The sequence below is a fragment of the Macaca mulatta genome, chromosome 8, assembly GCF_049350105.2.
Source record: "Macaca mulatta isolate MMU2019108-1 chromosome 8, T2T-MMU8v2.0, whole genome shotgun sequence".
In the NCBI taxonomy this organism is placed as follows: Eukaryota; Metazoa; Chordata; class Mammalia; order Primates; family Cercopithecidae; genus Macaca; species Macaca mulatta.
This window is the reverse complement of record NC_133413.1, coordinates 154,339,443-154,355,405: the sequence shown is the minus strand read 5'-3', so window position 1 is coordinate 154,355,405 and position 15,963 is coordinate 154,339,443. Positions and strand designations below refer to the sequence as shown.

Genomic DNA, 15,963 nt, shown 5'->3' with positions numbered 1-15,963 from the left:
GTGCAGCTCTGGGTGGGGGCTGGGGCGGGGCTCGGGGTTCGCCCCGCCTGCGCCGCCTCCGCTGTTCTCCCGGCCCCAGCAGTCTGGCTGCGGCGGCAGAGCTGAAGCGAGCGGAGCCACCAGGCACGTAAGACCGCGGCCAGGATGGAGAGGCGCGCCGCGTGCGGGCGTTGCGGGGTGGGGGTCGGGGGGGGTCTCCGGCCGCAGGCCACACGGAACTGGGGGCTGCGTCGCGCCCCCTCCTGCCCTCGCTCGAGAGGACAGGATCTCCCTGCGCGCTCGAGACTGCGGAACTGGACGGGCGGTGCCCGGGGTGTGGGCAGGAAAGGCTGCTGGGGAGGCGCGGCTGACCGCAGGGCTCTGGGCCGGGGACTGCAACCAGGGCGGCCCGTGGAGGAGCCAGTGGGGGCGGGGCGCGGCGGGCCCCTGCTCGGTGTCCGCTGTCTCCTCCCTAGCCCTTGGCCTGAGGGCGGAGGCACAGAGCCCACATTGTGCCCCCACACCAGCCCACCCTCGCCGAGACAGAGTCCCATTCACCTCTCGCACGCCAGTGCTCTTGGGGACGGGGGCTGGGAAGTGTGGGCGCGTGGGTATGCGTGCGCCCTGGTTGCGTCCGCCGTGCAGGTGTACGCGCCCCCACGGTGGGCTGCTGGAGCGGCTGCCTGGGCTCCCTCCCGGCCTCGCCGCAGCAGAGCTCCGGCGGCCCACGCCGCTGCGGCTGTAGCTATTTATAGGCCTTCGCTGCGGAGATGGAGGTGGGACTGCGGGCTGAGGTGGGGTGGCGTGATGGGGAGTCCTAGAGGTCAAGACAGCTTGGAGGTGGACTGCTGGTGTCCAGGGAAGGGCTTGGGTGTCCTTCCCTGATGACCCGGGGAGTGGTGGGGGCAGTGGTCAGCGTTCCTTGATGGCCTCGCCTGCCTACGATTAGAGGGTTAGAGGCGGGTCCAGTTTGGGATGGAGGCAGTGGAGGCCCGCATCTGAGTGAAGGTAGTCGCCTTTCGCCTTCCACTGGACAGGGTGGAAGGTGGTCTGTCCTGTGCCGGTTGAGCCCCTGGGTGACAGAGTAGGAGGGTGTGGGTGACTAAGAGAGGAGAGTGGCACTCAATGTGCGGGAGTGGGGGTGGCCAGGGTGGTCAGTGTCCTGGTGATAGACTGGAGGGTGAGGCCAGTGGCTGGGGGGTGGTCACTGTGGGTGTCTGAGGAATGGGCGGGAGGGGGCGAGGCAGTCATGGATGGAGAGAGGGTAAGTGCCTGGGGCCAGAGCATGGGGGTCAGTATGTGGGTACAGCAGGGTGCAGGAGGGGTGTGGGTGCCAGTGTCCAGGCGAGAGGGTGAGTGGGGCGGGGTCAGTGTCTAGATTAAGAAGGTGGTGGGTGGGTCGGCGTGCAGAGTCCACTCCTGAACAGGCAGAGGTGTGACCCCTCCTGCTTCCCCTCCAGGAGGCCATGTCGGGTGAGGACGCTGAGGTCCGGGCAGTCCCCGAAGATGTCTCCAATGGAAGCAGTGGCTCGCCCAGTCCCGGGGACACACTGCCCTGGAACCTTGGGAAAACGCAGCGGAGCCGGCGCAGCGGGGGTGGCGCTGGGAGCAACGGGAGTGTGCTGGACCCTGCGGAGCGGGCTGTCATTCGCATCGCAGGTAACTGCGCAGGGCCTTGCCTGTGCACCGCCTTAGCACACGCAGGTTGACTGAGTTCCCGCTGCGTGCTAGGCGCTGGAGCTGGGACTGGATGGGGGAGGCCCGGGGGGATCTGCGGGTCAGGGAGGGCCTCGCGCATCCCAGGTGAGTGCAGGCGGCGCAGCGCCACCTGCTGGGCCGGCCCAGGCGGTTCATGAGACCTGGGGTTGGGCTTCTTGCTGCGGCGTCCATCATTGACTTTAAAACGGTCCAGTGCCCAGATGCAACAAGGATAATATTTTGGGCTCCTGGGGCAGAGCTGCCCACAAGGCCCTCGGTCTTGGCTGCCACCATGGGGGCCAGGTGGGCATGTACAGGAGCAGTGTATAGGGAGGGGACGCCTGGTTGTCTGGAGCCCCAGCCTCTTCCTGAGCTAGGATCTGGCCTTGCTTTCCAGTAGCTCCCCATCCAGGGAGGGGACACCTGGTTGTCTGGAGCCCCAGCCTCTTCCTGAGCTAGGATCCGGCCTTGCTTTCCAGTAGCTCCCCATCCAGGGAGGGGACACCTGGTTGTCTGGAGCCCCAGCCTCCAGGATGGGAAGCACCTGCGAGAGGCCTGGGGAAGGGGTAGGGCAGGAGGGAAGTGGGTGACCTAGAGCTGGAGGCCATGGGCAGGGTGTGCTAGGAGAGGGAGGAGCCGTAGCTCTCTAGGCTTCAGCTGGAGAGTCCTGACCTGTTCCAGCCGGAGGGAAGGGAGGCCCCTGCGGGAGGCCAGGAGAGGGCTGCAAGGCCAGGTGCTGAGCCCTAGGGGGATGTTGCAGGCGACAGGAATCGGGGCTGGTGGGAGCAGGAAAGAGGGAAGGAGAGGGTCACCGCCCTGGACCCAGCCCCAGCCCTAGGGTCTGGTTCGACCTGCATGACCTTCAGGGCCTTTCACAGCACACGCGGACTTTAAAGAAAGAAGTCACTTTCTTCCCACTTGGAAGGGAATCACTTGTGTCGTTCCCACGCCTGGGCTTTCCTCGGCATCACCTTTACAGTTGTGGAGGAGTGTGGGGGGTCCTGAGGCCCTGGCTGACTGTGGTGGCCTTTGGTACTCACTGCAAAGGCTGTGCCCGCAGCAAGCACCTTCCGCGCGCCGGGGCTCTGCGTCCTCTGACGGTTTCCTTAGGACCTCTGACGGATTCCTGGAAGCGGGACTTGCAGTTACAGGACATGTGGCATTAAGCTTGGAGAAAACACGGCCAGGGGCATCCCAGACACGGTGGCCGACATTGGTGAAGGCGGGGAGAGCTGGAGCTTTGCCAATCTGATGGGTGGAAAGAGCTGTTTTAATTATCACCGAGCATTTTTTCCTTCTGTGAATGGGCTATTCCAGTCCTTGTATGTGGACTTAATTTTTCTTGTGTGTGGTGTTTTAAGGGTTCTTTATACCGACTCAGTCGTCTCCAGTGTTGCAATGGGAAAGTTCTCAGCTGCACGCGGGAAGCGAGGTGGGGGGCGGGCAGGGGCGCATCTCGGAGGCAGTAAGGTCGCCGGCCCGGCGGGGAACAGACAAGTCGGGGCCGCCTCTGGGCAGGGGCCACCCGAGGACTCCGGGTGTCGGCGGCCGCGACCCGGGCGGGAACGGGAAGGGGTGTGCGTGCGGGACTCGGAACTCGCGGAACCGGCCCGCCGGGAGGCGCCCAGACGCGGCTCCCTCTGTCCGGCCGCGGCGGCCCCGGCCCCGCCCCGCCCGTGGGGCATCCTGGGTGCGGGGGCGGGGCGGGGGCGGCCTCTTTAAGCGGCGCGCGCGGCCGCGGGGACAGAGTGGCCGCCGGGTGCTGGAGGCTCCGCTGCGCCCCGCGCCCCGCGCCGCCGGCATGGCCGCTCTGCTGACGCCTGGCCCGCAGCCCGACGAGCAGGACTTCATCCAGGCCTACGAGGAGGTGCGCGAGAAGTACAAAGGTACGACCCCCCGCCCCGCTGCCGGGCCGGCCGCTCCTGACAGCCCAGCCGCCCAGCACCTTGTTGTCCACGGTGGCGGTCCGATCGCCGGCCCGAGCGTGGCCACTCCGCCGGCCTCGTCCGCCTGGATCGCCCCCCACGGCCGCCAGTGCCTAGGGAAGGGACGGGCGCGCTCCGCTGAGCCCCCGCGGCCATGCCCTTAATAGGGCATCGCGCGGCCCGGGTGGGTGGGGTGGGTCTCGGGCGGGTGGGGGCGCTCAGGGCTTGTCGGGGTCGGCTGTCTGGGCCAGGATCCGGTGTCTGTGGCCAGCAGACACATGGGTCGAGGCTGAACCATCCCCTGCCCCTCCTTTGGGACACCTCTGCATGGGACAGGGGAGGCCGTGCCGCCTGGCAATGGGTCACATAGTTGCCGGCTCTCCTCACCTCCCTAAACTGGTGAGGGCCTGGGCTGCCACCCTTCCTTGGCAGGGCACCCCCTACACACCCCTTCTCTGTTCCCTAGGGGACAGCTGTGGGCTAGGGGTCATGGTGGCCCCTCCTTCCTCACTAGGGGAGCATCAGAGTGGCCTGCCCACCTGTTTGGTGCCTCCTGTTTGGTGCCTTGGCAGACCCCCTTGCCCTAGTCCACGCTCACAGGGAGCCCCTGGACCTGCCCAGGCCTTGGCACCCGCCTGCCATTCTTGCAACCCAGCTGCCTGGCTCGGCCTGGGTCGCCCAGCTCCAGGCGGTTGTGGACACAGCATTGGCTCTCCGCCTGCAGAGGCTTAGGGGCAAGGGACTGAGCTGCTGGGGAAGGTCGTGGTGGGGGCCCCAGGCAGAACCGATCAGAGCAGGCTCCAGCTCCACGTGGCTGGTTTTGCTGGCTCTGCCTCCAAGGGCAGCTCAGGGAGAGAGGTTCTGCTGGGGCCCCGTGGTGCCGCTCTCCACCACAGCCTTGCCCAGCTGGGTAGGTTTCATGGTGCCCTGAACTCATCTCCTTCAGGCGTCCTCCATGGACGGCTCTGGGGCAGGGTGGATGTGCTGCTGTGGTTCTCTTTGACAGTGCTGTGCCCAGCCCCTTTGCCTGTGTGACTAGTTCATCTGAGCGAGGGGAGACACTCCTGCACCCCTGGGGAGGCCTTGAGGGGGCGGTCTGTTGCTCATGCTGTGTATGGCCAGCCCTGCCTTGGAGGGAGCACCCGGAAGGTGCTGGGGTGTAGGGCAGGGAAGCAGCCGCCCACCTGGCTCCAGCCCTCCTGGCAAGCCCCAAGACAGCTGTTTCTGAGCTGACCTGTTCAAAGTGCGGGACCTGTGCAGAATGGTTTCCTCCTGGAGTTCTTGGTCTGGTCGGGTTGCTGGGCTGCCTAGGGTGCCCTAGCCTGTTCCGGGCATTGTGCTGAGGCTTTCCTGGCCCCAGGGATGTCTTTTCTTTACCTCCTGGGGTGGGGGCTACTTCTGATTCATCCAGGGGTGAGCCAGACAGATGGCTGGAGGTTGCTGGAATCCCATCTCAGGGCCCTCCCTCCCAAGCTCAGCTCCTCTGAAGGCCAGGATTGGTGTTGGACACACTTGCAGTCTTGGCCCATTGTCTGCCTTCTGGGCTTGGTTGTGGAGGCTGGTGAGGGGCAGGGGGTGCTGGGGTGCCTGCCTGAAGTGGAGTCGTCATGTGATCGTGCAGCTGCCCGCATGTGTGTGGCACTGGCCTGAGAGTGGCTAAACAGCAAGGCAGGTGCTGAGGCTCCTTGAGCCCACCAGGCACCCCAAGTCCCCTTAGCTCCTGGCTTGCGACAAGGGGACGGGAGGGGCTGGGCTGGTACTTGTGTCTGGGAGCCACGGGCCAAGGCTTAGGAGGGCGTGCAGGAGTTCAGAGGTGGCCCGTGTGCCCTACACCTCTCCAGGCCTGACCTCTATGAGCCCGTTGGACCTGCTAGAGGGCAGGAGCCTTGGCCCTTCCCGTCCCTGGGGTGGAGGGACTGCGAGAGGGCACGGCCCCCCTTGCCACCCAACCCGTGACAGCGAGGCAGACCCAAGTCCCTCCATGGTAAGCAGCTGCAGGCCCGTTCTGGGCCCAGCTCAGCATTTGGTGGTTCTGAGGAGGCAGGGAGGCCAGGCCTGCACCCAGGGACCCCTGCCCAGCTGATCCCTGCACTGAGGAGGTACCCTGGCTTAGGCCTCCCGGCCTCCTCCCCTCTGTGGCATTGCCCCGGTTCCACCTCACTCTGCCCTCTCACAGAGACAGCTCCCTGTCTGACCCTCACTCCGGTGACCTTCACCCCCACCCCACAACATCTCAGACCCTCCCCTGGACACGTCATTCCCTGGCTGTCCCCTGGAAATCCCCGGTCTTCCCTGTACAGTCAGTCGGCCACTGCTCCGCCCAGAACAACTTCCTGTCTGCCTGAGCCCCTCAACCACCCCCCCTTCTCCCTGTCCCCCATCCAGGGCAGATTCCTCTGGGGCTGAGGCTACTGCAGCCTGTGGTGGGAGAGCTCTGGGCGCCCTGTGGGAGAGGCCTCCATGCTGAGGGCTGTGGGCTGGTGACTTAGACAGTCGGCCCAGCTGCCAGTAAGTGTCCAGTCGCCCGGCCCCCCAAGCCTGGCCTGTGACAGCTCATAGAGGCTGGGCCGTCCTGCCATCCCATGGCAGCCTGGAGAGAGACCTGGGGTGGGTGAGGCAGGGCGGGGACAGTTCTAAGGGAGAGTCGTGGTGATGCAGGTGAGTGGAGGTGAGGCGGTCAGTGAAGAAAGAAGGAGGGTCAGGGCATGAATGCAGGCCCGGGAGTGGGGCTTAGGGCTGCTGTGAGGTGGTCCTGGAGGGGCAGCAGGGGTGAGAAGGAGGCTGGGGTGAGTACTGTTGGTGAGTGCATGGGGTTGGTGTGGGGCAGGGGCCAGGGGTGGGAGGCCTGCATTGGTCTGGGGGAAAAGTGGGCCTGGAGAGGGGCTGGGTGTGTTCGGTGCCCACAGAGCATGTGCCCAGCCTGTGGCCTGCACTCTCTTCAGGACCCCTCGCCAGCCCCGGGCCTGCCCAGTGCCATTGTGCCTGGCCCCCTCATGTGTCCCCACTCTCCCCTGTCCTGGACTCTGAGCTTGGTTATCTGTGTCCCTGGCACTGGCCCCAGGCCCTCAGCCAGCACTGCAGGGTGTTTGCACGGGTGAGTGGGTGATGGCGTAGGGCGTCGTCGTCTGCAGTGGTTGGTGCTCAGCTGGCAGAGGGCAGGCTGGAGGTTATTTGGGGCTCACTGGAGAGGAATTTTTGTCGGTGTTTACTGTCAAAAGTAAAACGCTCCAAAAAAAAAAAAAAAAAGAAGAAGAAGAAAATCAAACAGGGTGGAAGTATACGAAGAAAAATGATGAGACCCAGGCTCCCGGCTGCGGCGACGGCTGCGCGGGAGAGGGTGGGAGAGAACACGCGGATTTGGCCGCCCCTCCACAGGGAGCTCAGACTGAGATTTCCTCTGGAGCCAATGGCTTTTCATGTCAGTACCGATTAGGTTGACCTTATGCTGATTATTAGTATTTTTTAATAGCTTTATTGAGAGGTCATTCACATGCCATAACATTCACCCATTCGAAGTGTCCAATTCAGTGGTTTTAGTAGATTGGGAGCTGGGTAGCTGTCAATTCCAGGACATTTTGTCACCTAGCCCCTGGCAACACTGCTCTCCTTTCAGTGGTTATGGATTGGCCTGTACTGGCCTGTACTGGCCCTGGGTCTGACCTCTTCGACTTGCCGGGACACTCTCAGGGCTGCTCACGTCGCTGCGCCATCAGCACCTCACCCGCCCCGCGCTGGAGTCAGTTCTGTGGCGTGGAAGTGCCCACTTTTACTTACGCGTTTATCAGTTGATGGATAGTGGGCTGGCTGTTATGAGTAAGGCTGCCATGGACGTTTGCATACACATTTTTGGGTGGTCGTATGTTTTTTATTTCTGTTGGGTAGATACCTAGGAGTGGAATTGCTCAGCTGTGCGGTAATTCTATATTTAACCATTTGAAGAACTGCCAGATGGCTTCCTAAAGTGGGCGCCCCATTCCTCATTCCCAGTAACAGCCGGGTGCGAGGTTTCCAATTTCCTCACATCCTCACCAACACTTGTTATTATCTGACTCTTTGATTGCAGACATCTAATCCTAGTGGGTGTCGAGTGGAATCTCATTGTGGTTTGATTTGCATTTCCTGATGGCTAATGACGTTGAGCACTTTGATGTGATTGTTGGTCATTTTTTATATCTTTTGAGAAATGTGTATTTAAATCCTTTGTCCATTTTAGAATTTGCCTTTTGGTATTATTGAGTTGTAAGTGTTCTTTATATATTCTAGATCCCAGTCCCTTATCAGAAATATGATTTGCAAACATTTTCTGTTTCTATGGTTTGCTTTTTTATTTGCTTGCTGGTGTCTTTTTTTTTTTTTTTTGAGACAGAGTTTTGCTCTGTCACCCAGGCTGGAGTAGGTTCAAGTGACTCTTGTGCCTCAGGCTCCCGAGTAGCTGGGACTACAGGCGTCTGCCACCATACCTGGCTAATTTTTGTATTTTTAGTAGAGATGGAGTTTCGCCATATTGGCCAGGCTGGTCTCAAACTCCTGGCCTCAGCCTCCACAATGATGGGATTACAGTGTGAGCCACCTCACCTGGCTGATTGTGTCCTTTGAAGCACGTCTGTTGTAATTATTATGACTCCAGTATCTATTTTTTTCCTTGGTTGCTTGTGCTTTTGGTGTCATATTTAAGAAGCCATTGTCTAACCCAAGTCATGAAACTTTACACCAATGTTTTCTTTTTTTTTTTTTTTTGAGATGAAGTCTTGCTCTGTCACCCAGGCTGGACTGCAGTGGCACGATCTCAGGTCATTGCAACCTCCGCCTCCTGGGTTCAAGCAATTCTCCTGCCTCTGCCTCTCGAGTAGCTGGGATTACAGGTGTGTGCCACCACACCCGGCTAATTTTTGTATTTTTAGTAGGGATAGGGTTTCCCCATGTTGGCCAGGCTGGTCTTGAACTCCTGACCTCAAGTGAGCCACCTGCCTCAGCCTCAGTGCTGGGATTCCAGGTATGAGCCACCGTGCCTGGCCTGAATTCTTTGATTATTAATTAAGCTGAGCACATCTCCTAGACTTGTTGACCATTTGCACCTTTTCTTTTGTGAATTGCCTATTCAAAAGCATTGTTGGCCAGGCCGGTCTTAAACTCCTATGTTCACATGGAAATGGAATGCAGCCCTGTTTCTGGCTTTTATGACTTGCCATCATGCTTTCAGGGCTGCTCACGTGAGCATAGGAGTTTGAGACCAGTCTGGGCAACATAGTGAGACCCCATCTCTAAAAAAAAAAAAAAAAGCCTCCTAGGTTCAAGGGATCCTTCTGCCTTGGCCTCCCAAAGTACTGGGATTACAGGGTGAGCTGCTGCCCGGCTACTACACCTTTTTACATCAGGGACTTTAGCATCTGTGGATTTTGGTGTCCATGGGGAGTCTAGAACCCATCCCTCGCTGATTCTGAGGGACGATTGTATTCGCTTAAACTTGGAAGTTGCTTGTGATCAGCACTATCTCATGGAACAGAACTTTTCAGCTCCTTGAAAGTTCCCGCTGTGTCCCCAGTAGCTGGTCACACTGTGGATGGGTCTCACACCATGCATCTATTTTTGTTTAATTCTGTCTGTGGTTTCTTTAGCCGTATCAATTTTTAACATTCACCAGTCTTTTCTGATTTCTGGATTTTATGCTATGCTTAAAATGGCTTTCTTTTGTAAAAACATCTGCCAAGAGCTGCCTCCAGCACTGGTGCATTTTTTTAAACATCTCTGTCGTTAATCTTTGTGGAATTTGCTTGGGGCTGAGGCCGAGATGTTCAAGGAGACTCGATGTCATGCTTGGTGTCACGCTCATAGGGTCTGGCTGTGGGCTTGTGGGTTAACAGGGACGATTGTAAACATCTCCCCTTCTGCCAATCCAGCTTCCTGACACAGGGGCTGTGCATTGCTGCACTTCTGTACCCCCAAGCCGAGCTGAGCCCTGTCCTGTGGCAGCTGTGGCTTGAAACAAGCATTGGGTGGGAGAGATAGGTGGACTTGGAGCTGGCTGGACCCCTGCAAGATCCTGGTCTGGTGCCTCCCAAGGAGCGGCTGAGGAGACCCGGGTGATGGCTGTGGAGGTGGAGAGCAGCCTGGGGTGGAGAGGATGTGCCTGCGGCAGAGAGGGCGGAAGAGCCGGCACTTAGCCTTGGGTGCATAAAATCAGAGATGCCTGTGAGATAGGAATGCCTGTGCAGACACTGAGGTGCAGGAAATGCCGGGCTGAGGTGGGGAGGCCGGGCTGGGAGGCCATCACTAGGGCAGGCCTCAGGCCAGAGCTCTGAGCCTGGGGTCCTCCAGAGCTTAGGGGCCTATGAGAACAGGCAGTCGGGAAGCAGAGCCGTGGGCAGCCGTGCAGCAGAGCCATGGGGGCCTGCTGGCTCTGCGAAGCGGGGAGGAGCGTGAGGAAGCAGGGCCACGTCGGGAGCAGGGTGAGGCCTGGATGGTGCTGGGACCAGGTGATGAGGGGTGTTGGGGACCTCAGCGGGACTGCTTGGGGTGTCTTCGGATTGGAGGTGCTGGGGGTATGTGGGAAGTGCTCAGGAGGCCATGCTGGTGCCAGGCTATGGTGGGTCCAACAGGGTGGCAGGGAGGGAGAACCCTCACCAGGACAGAGTGGTGACATGGAGGCCAGGCCACAGCAGGGCACAGCCTCAGCTGGACACTGGCCCGAGTTCCCTGGGGAAGGAGTTCCCTGGGCCTTGGCCTGAGGGACCTGCATGGCCTTAGGGGGCATGGGCATCTCCTGGCCCAGGGTGAGTACTGAGTGGTTGCTCACATTTACCCAGCCACACATCGTCATTGGCCAGTCGAGACTGCTGCTTGCCACTGAGGGCCCTGGAGATTTTCCCTGGGTTGGGCTGTTGGGAAGGTGTGGGCAGTGGTGCCCTGTGGCCTCAGTTTCCCCAGTGAAACCCAAGAGGAGCTGGCAGCAGAAGGGCCAGGGGCCAGGTACCTCAAGAAGGGACTGGAGGAGGCTGGGAAGGGTGATGCTAGTGGGGCCAGGTGCCCAGATCTCCCACCATTGGGTCATGGTTGATGCCCACAGACCCACAGTGGGTAGGGAGACGCAGGGCTGGGAGAGCGGGGACTGTGAGTCATGAGGTCAGGAACCCAAAATGGGGCATGGGCCGGGTCATCTGTAGGGGCAGTGGCCTGGCATGATGGCAGACCAGGCGGAAGGGGAGTTGGGAACACGCATTCAGATGGTGGAAGCAGGGAGCCAGCTGGGAAGACAGAATCCTGTAGGACTTGGGACATCAGCCTGCAGGGCCTGCTCTCCTTCCTCCCTCTCTTCCTCTGCTCTTTGGAGGTTTGGGTCCTGGTTAGCTGCAGAAGAGTCCTCCCAGCCGGTGGGCAGCTCTTGGCAGGACTGTTGCTGCCGCTTCCCGGAGGCAGAGGGGACCCAAGACAGGAATGGGATGCAGATCACTTTGTGTCCCTGTGTGACTCCCGGGGTGGGGGCAGACCCAGGGCCAGGGCTGCAGGAAAGGAAGGCCCCAGGATGGCAGCAGGGTGGCTGGTCTGAGTCTGGGTGCTCTTGGGCAGGCTGGTGTGTCAGGCGGGCTGGGGCCAAGCGGGACAGTGAGGGTACGGAAGGCCATCCACAGGGACACACCAGGGCAGATGGGGGGTGGGGGTGGGTGGGGGAGTGGGTTGGGTCAGGGCTGAAAGTGCGGGTCTGCAGGTGCAGCAGAAAGTGGTATCTGCAGTCAGGGTCTCTGGATGTGGCTTTTATGATTTTTATTCTGCTCTGTTTTTCAAATGAATGTGTCTTTTGACCTTTTGAAAGTGCATCTCTTTCTCTTCTTTCTTTCTAAATGAGTGGCTACCTGGGAAGCTAACAGAGCAGGCACAGGATAGGCCTAAGAGACACAGCTGGATGCCACTGTCGTGACGGCCACAAGAATGCATGGTCGTTTACAGAATACAAATACCCCCAAAGAAGGTGCCCTGTTTTAGGTTCCTGTGGCTGCTGTCAAACGTGCCCACAAACTGGGTGGCCTAAAGCAACAGAAATGTATTCTCTTACAGTTCTGGAGGCCACACGTCCAAAATCAAGATGTTGGCAGGGCCACGCTCCCTCGGAGGCTCCAGGGTGGACTCTGTTCCTGGCCTCTCCAGCTCCTGGTGGCCATTGGTGCCTGGGCTCGTGGCCGCATCACTCCAGTGTCGGCCTCCATCCTCACGTGGCCCTCTCCCTGTGGCTTCTCTTCCATCTCTTATAAGACACTTGGCTTTGGCTTTAGGCCCCCCCACTGGGTAATCTAGGACGATCTCATCTCAAGATCCTTGTCTTAATTCCACCTGCAAAGACCCTTTTTCCAAATAAGATACCATTTATGGGTTCCAGGGAATTGTTCATAGACATATCTTTTGGGGACCTTCATTCAACCCACTATAGTCTATCCTCTGGCCCCTCAAAATTTATATCTGCCCCACTTCCAAAATAAATGTTTCTTATCCCAACATGCCCCAAAGTCTCAACCTATTGTAGCATCAACTCTAAGTCTAAAATTCCATCAGCCCAGCCAGGCGCAGTGGCTCACGCCTGTAATCCCAGCCCTTTGGGAGGCCTGTGGGTGGATCACCTGAGATCAGGAGACCAGCCTGGCCAACATGGTGAAGCCTTGTCTCTACTAAAAATGCAAAAATCAGCCAGGCGTGGTGGTGCACACCTATAATCCCAGCTACTCAGGTGTATAAGGCACGAGACTGGCTTGAACCCAAGAGGCAGAGGTTGCAGTGAGCCAAGACTGCACCAATGCACTCCAGCCTGGGTGACAGAGCAAGACTCAATCTCAAAAAATAAACAAATAAATAAAAATTAACCAGGTGTGGTGGTGCATGGCTGTAGTCCCAGCTGCTCAGGAGGTAGAGGTAGGAGGATGCTTAACCCTGGAGGCTGAACCCAGGTGACAGAATGAGACCCTATCTTAAAAAAAAAAAAAAAAAAAAAAAAAAAAAAAACAAGATGAACAACATTTAATCAGAAGTCTCAAATATGATCACTGAAGTTGTGTCTAAATCAGGTGTTGGTGAGGCTCTGGGTAGGATCCAGATGGGGGCAAAATTTTTCTCCATCTTTTTACTTGTAAAACTAGAAAGCAAGTTTTATGCCTCCAAACTGCAATGTTGGACTACGCATAGACTAGGCTTCGCCATTCCCAAAGGGAGAAATATAAAGGCATAAAGGGGTTGCCAGTCCCAAGCAAGTCTGAAATCCAGCAGGGTGAATTCCATGGGGTTTCAAGGCCTGGGAATGCCCCTCTGTGGCTCAGTGCCCCCCGCCCCCCACACCTGCAGCTCTGCCAGCCTCTGCCTCTAGGCCTAAGGCTCTGACCTTGGAGTTGTTCTTCCTTTTTCTCGAAGGACAGCACATGTTTGCAGTTGCCTGGGTCTGTCATCCTGTTTCTTGCCTGTAGACTCAGAAGCCCAATACCTTCCTTCATTTCATCCTGTCTCTGTCCCCTTCAATCCAAGCAGGCAGTATTTCTGCTGGTACAACATTCTCATAAACCTTCTGGGTCTCCCCTGTATGTCACAGGGAGTCAGGCCATTAGAGAGAAGGGTTCACTTGGATCCTCCCTGGATCATCTCGTCTCTGTTCCTGGCTTCTGTTGAGATGAGTGAATGGACCCATGAATCACACACCTCATCTCTGCAGAGATGGCTTTCTCTGCAGGACACACTTTCCTAACAGGGAACCTCCCAACATTAGCATCTCTTGCAATCTAAATAGGCTGCAGATATCCCAAATCACCCATGCTGGTTCCTTTTTGCTTAACAGTTCCTTCCTCAATTTATCTCTTTCTTTTTTAAAATTTTTTAATTTTTTATTTTTTGAGAGGAGTCTCGCTCTGTCGCCCAGGCTGGAGTGCAGTGGCGTGATCTCTGCTCACTGAAAGCTCCGCCCCCCGGGTTCACGCCATTCTCCTGCCTCAGCCTCCCATGTAGCTGGGAATACAGGGGCTGCCACCACGCCCAGCTAGTTTTTTTTTGTATTTTTAGTAGAGACGGGGTTTCACCGTGTTAGCCAGGATGGTCTCGATCTCCTGACCTCGTGATCTGCCCGTCTCGGCCTCCCAAAGTGCTGGGATTACAGGCGTGAGCCACTGCTCCTGGCCCAATTTATCTCTTTCTTCCTGTACTTTACCATAAGCAGCAAGAAGAAGCCAAGCCACACCTTCTACACTTTGCTTGGAAATCTTTTCAGCTAAATATCCAAGTTCATTGCTTACGAGTTCTGTTGAGCCGACAGTGAACACAATTCGGCAAAGTCTCGCTTCAGTGTAAGAAGCACCTTTCCTCCACTTTCCTCGTTGCCTTCTAAGGCCTCACCACAAGCACCTTTAATGCCCGTATTTCTACCAACAGCCTGGTCAGACAGGCTAGGCTTTTTCTACTGTGTGCCTCAAGATGTCCCGGCTTCTGTTTATTACCCAATTCCAAAGCCACAACCACATTTTCAGATATTTGTCACTGTAGCACCCTGCTCCTGCTCACTGTTGATTTCCTGTGATTCCCACGGGGAAGAACCACAAGCAAAGCACTCTGAAACAATAGAAATTTATCTTTTGACTGTTCCGGAGGCCAAAATCAAAAACCCAGTGTCAGCAGGTCGGCGCTTTCTCCGAAGGCACCGGGAAGAGCCTAGGAAGGGCTGCCTGCCTCTTCCAACTCCACTGCCTCTTGACCTGTGGCTGGCTCATGCCAGTCCCTGCCTCTGTGTCTCTCCTCATCTCAGGACACTTGTTTTTGGATCTAGGGCCCAGGTAATCCAAGATGATCTCATCTCAAGATCCTTTATTTAATTATACCTGCAGAGACCCTGTTTCCAAATAAGGCCACATTTATGAGCTCCAGGGACATGGACATAGATTTTTTGTGGCCACCATGGAACCCACCCAGCCATCCTTCAGTAGTTGGTTAATGTAGAACTTACATGTTTTTGTTCCATAGTCATTGTTTTAAAAAGTGTGCACAGTGGGCTGGGCGTGGTGGCACGTGCCTGTAATCCCAGCACTTTGGGAGCCTGAGGTGGGAGGATCTTTTGAGCACAGAATGTCAACAGTGCAGTGAGCCTGGGCTACAGAGCAAGACCCTGTCTCAAAAAAAGTAAAAAAAATAAAAAAGCACGCACAGTGTATTTTAGTATGTGTTAATTTACCTGTAATTTCATGATTTAATGTTATGAAGTATTTTAGACATATGTAACTTCTTTTACTTAGTGATACAGCTTGGGCGTCTCTCTGTGACTTTAATTTACAATACAGCATTCCCCTGTATGGCAACCATATCATATTTAACCAATCGATCCTTTATCATAGGACATTGAGCTTAATTTTGGATTTTTGTATTAGAAATGGCTACAGTGAACAGTGTTGTAGCTGGGTCATCGTGCATCTCTATGGCTGTTGTTAAAAATGGAATTTCTGGCCAGGTGCAGTGGGTCACACCTGTAATCCCAGCACTTTGGGAGGCCAAGTTGGGCAGATTACGAGGTCAGGAGTATGAGACCAGCCTGACCAACATGGTGAAACCGCGTCTCTCCTAAAAATACAAAAATGAGCAGGGTGTGGTGGCGAGCGCCTGTAATCCTTGCTACGCAGGAGGCTGAGGCAGGAGAATCACTTGAACCTGGGAGGTGGAGGTTGCGGCGAGCTGAGCGCCATTGCACTCCAGCCTGGGTGACAGGGCAAGACTCTGTCTCAAAAAAAAAAAAAAAAAGGAGGCCGGGCGCGGTGGCTCACGCCTGTAATCCCAGCACTTTGGGAGGCCGAGGCGGGCGGATCACAAGGTCAGGAGATTGAGACCATCCTGCTCGACACAGTGAAACCCCGTCTCTGCTAAAAATACAAAAAATTAGCCGGGCATGGTGGCGGGCGCCTGTAGTCTCATCTACTCGGGAGGCTGAGACAGAATGGCGTGAACCCGGGAGGCGGAGCTTGCAGTGAGCCGAGATCGCGCCACTGCACTCCAGCCTGGGCAATGAGCAAGACTCCATCTCAAAAAAAAAAAAAAAAAAAAAAAAAGGAATTTCTGGGTTAAGGGCTTTTCAAAATTTAAGCTTTAATTTACACCAAGATACCATTTTTTACCTTTCGTATTGGCAAAAATCGCAAATCTGGATCTAGGTTCTGTTGGTGAAGCTGTGGGAACCAGGCCAGAGAAAGCGTCTGTCAGAGCCGCAAATGCAGTGTGTGTCCGAACAGAAGACGGGCACTGGCCTGCATGTGCTCGGAGGCTGGGCCCGCACATGCCACTCTGCATGGCCAGACGTGGGCGCGGTCCCCGTGCAGAGCAGGAGGCCTCCAGCGTGGGGTGGGTGGGAAAGCAGGGGCAG

At 56.9% G+C, this 15,963-nt stretch overlaps 1 protein-coding gene and 1 long non-coding RNA gene across 8 annotated transcripts in view; one reads left to right on the top strand and one right to left on the bottom strand.

Annotated features, from left to right (window-relative positions):
- The first annotated feature begins 80 nt into the window (after positions 1-80).
- PLEC (plectin) overlaps positions 81-15,963 on the top strand; it is a 61,572-nt gene continuing 45,689 nt past the window's right edge. For 4 of the 7 annotated variants that reach the window (XM_077944338.1, XM_077944337.1, XM_077944350.1 and 1 more), the window contains exons 1-2: positions 81-123; positions 1,440-1,638. In XM_077944338.1, the coding sequence (XP_077800464.1) occupies positions 1,446-1,638 (193 nt within the window). In that variant the 5' untranslated portion in view covers positions 81-123; positions 1,440-1,445. Of the gene's footprint in view, positions 124-1,439; positions 1,639-3,422; positions 3,564-15,963 lie in introns of those variants that run through there. The other 3 variants (XM_077944345.1, XM_077944344.1, XM_028853103.2) reach the window with 1 other exon arrangement.
- Positions 10,871-12,585, bottom strand: LOC144330912 (uncharacterized). The gene is made up of 2 exons (XR_013397552.1): positions 11,877-12,585; positions 10,871-11,612 (listed from the first exon to the last, which is right to left on the bottom strand). It is a non-coding gene; the product is annotated as an uncharacterized LOC144330912 (long non-coding RNA).